At 38.6% G+C, this 1,323-nt stretch overlaps 1 protein-coding gene across 1 annotated transcript; it reads left to right on the top strand.

Annotated features, from left to right (window-relative positions):
* Positions 1 to 658: 658 nt before the first annotated feature.
* Positions 659 to 1,093, top strand: CBG17860 (the record flags this gene model as incomplete). Its single annotated transcript, XM_002648894.1, has 2 exons — positions 659 to 711; positions 892 to 1,093. The coding sequence occupies 2 exons, from the start codon at positions 659 to 661 to the stop codon at positions 1,091 to 1,093; spliced, it is 255 nt and encodes an 84-aa protein (XP_002648940.1).
* Positions 1,094 to 1,323: the final 230 nt, after the last annotated feature.

Raw genomic sequence — 1,323 nt, 5'->3', positions numbered from 1 at the left:
GATAACCCAGAGTCTCCCGATTTTCCCCATAAAATCCCTCTGGATTATCCGCTTTATTCGGGTCATGTTCATTCCCCTTCTTATCTCTCTTCGTTCTCTAATTACAAGTACATTGTTTCACTCAAATAATATTAATATTATTTGAATACGCGCCAACGACCGCGTTGCAGCGACCGCGCCGCGCCACTCGGCACTGGCGTCCGCCGCCCGTCGTTACTCAGTCTTCGCTGCGGCGAAGCGAGTGTTCGTATCTTACCAAGAGCTGACCGCTATGCGGTCCCGTTTAACCTTTTTTAGCCTTTCAGCTAGTTTTCTACGTTTGGCATCGTTTTGGTTTGTTAGCACCAGTTTTAGAAGGCAGCAAGGTTTCCTCCGGTAGCTCCCAGGAGGTTTTAGCCCTACACCTTTACTTCTTTTCTGTTCTTGCTTTCTTTTCCCAATTCCGTTGTCTTTGCCGTTTATTCAAATCCCTTTCCGTTAATAAACTTGGATTTGAATACTTTGTGTACTGTTATTTCCTTTGCACCGCTTATCTTACACATTTGGGGGGAATTGGGGGTCATTTCAGGTTGCTGACACTCTCTGGTTAGGACGTAGGATCGGTCTCGACTGACTGAGGATCCGCTGTCAACAAATTTTGATTATTTTCCTATTGAAAATGGAAAAAAGCAGTTACGAAGAGTCAATTGAAAATGTGCAAAATGTTTTGATGTAAGTTCAGAAAATTGAGAGAACTTTAGGAATTTTGGAACAATTAGAGTGCAAACTCTGGAATTCTTGAAATTACGATAGTTGTCGTTGTGGGAATTTCGACCAAGGCCACCTGTGTTTCTCTTTCACAGCTCCCATGTTTGTAACAGAAAATATAAGTTTCTTCAAAAAGAATTTCAGTCGACTTTCCTCGGACCTCAATGTTTATTTTGTTATTGTGGCAACGTTGAATTCAATATTACACCCGATATCTTATATTTTTATGTCTAGTCAGTATCGGGAGACATTGAAATCAGTTCTTGGAGGAAAACGAAAAAGTGTGATTTCTGTGCAACCCAGATTGAGCAGTTTTGTGTCTACTCCGGCAATGTGTGTACCATGATAATACTTGATCATATTATCCGTGAATAATGTTCTTTTTCCAATTTTTTCTTATATTTTTTGTTTTTCATGTAATTCAAAAAAATAAATAAATACTTTCTATTAAATTGGTATGTAATTTTTTGTCTAGTACGCCCACCGTCACACTTGGAAAAACATAAAATTTTCAGTGAGAAAAACAAATTACAGAATCTAAACTCAATTTTTTTCGGTAATTTTTAGTGAGTAACA

Source organism: Caenorhabditis briggsae (assembly GCF_000004555.2).
Source record: "Caenorhabditis briggsae complete genome, chrV, whole genome shotgun sequence".
Lineage (NCBI taxonomy): Eukaryota > Metazoa > Nematoda > Chromadorea > Rhabditida > Rhabditidae > Caenorhabditis > Caenorhabditis briggsae.
The sequence above is the reverse complement of the archived record's forward strand: the minus strand, read 5'-3'. Positions and strand labels throughout refer to the sequence as shown.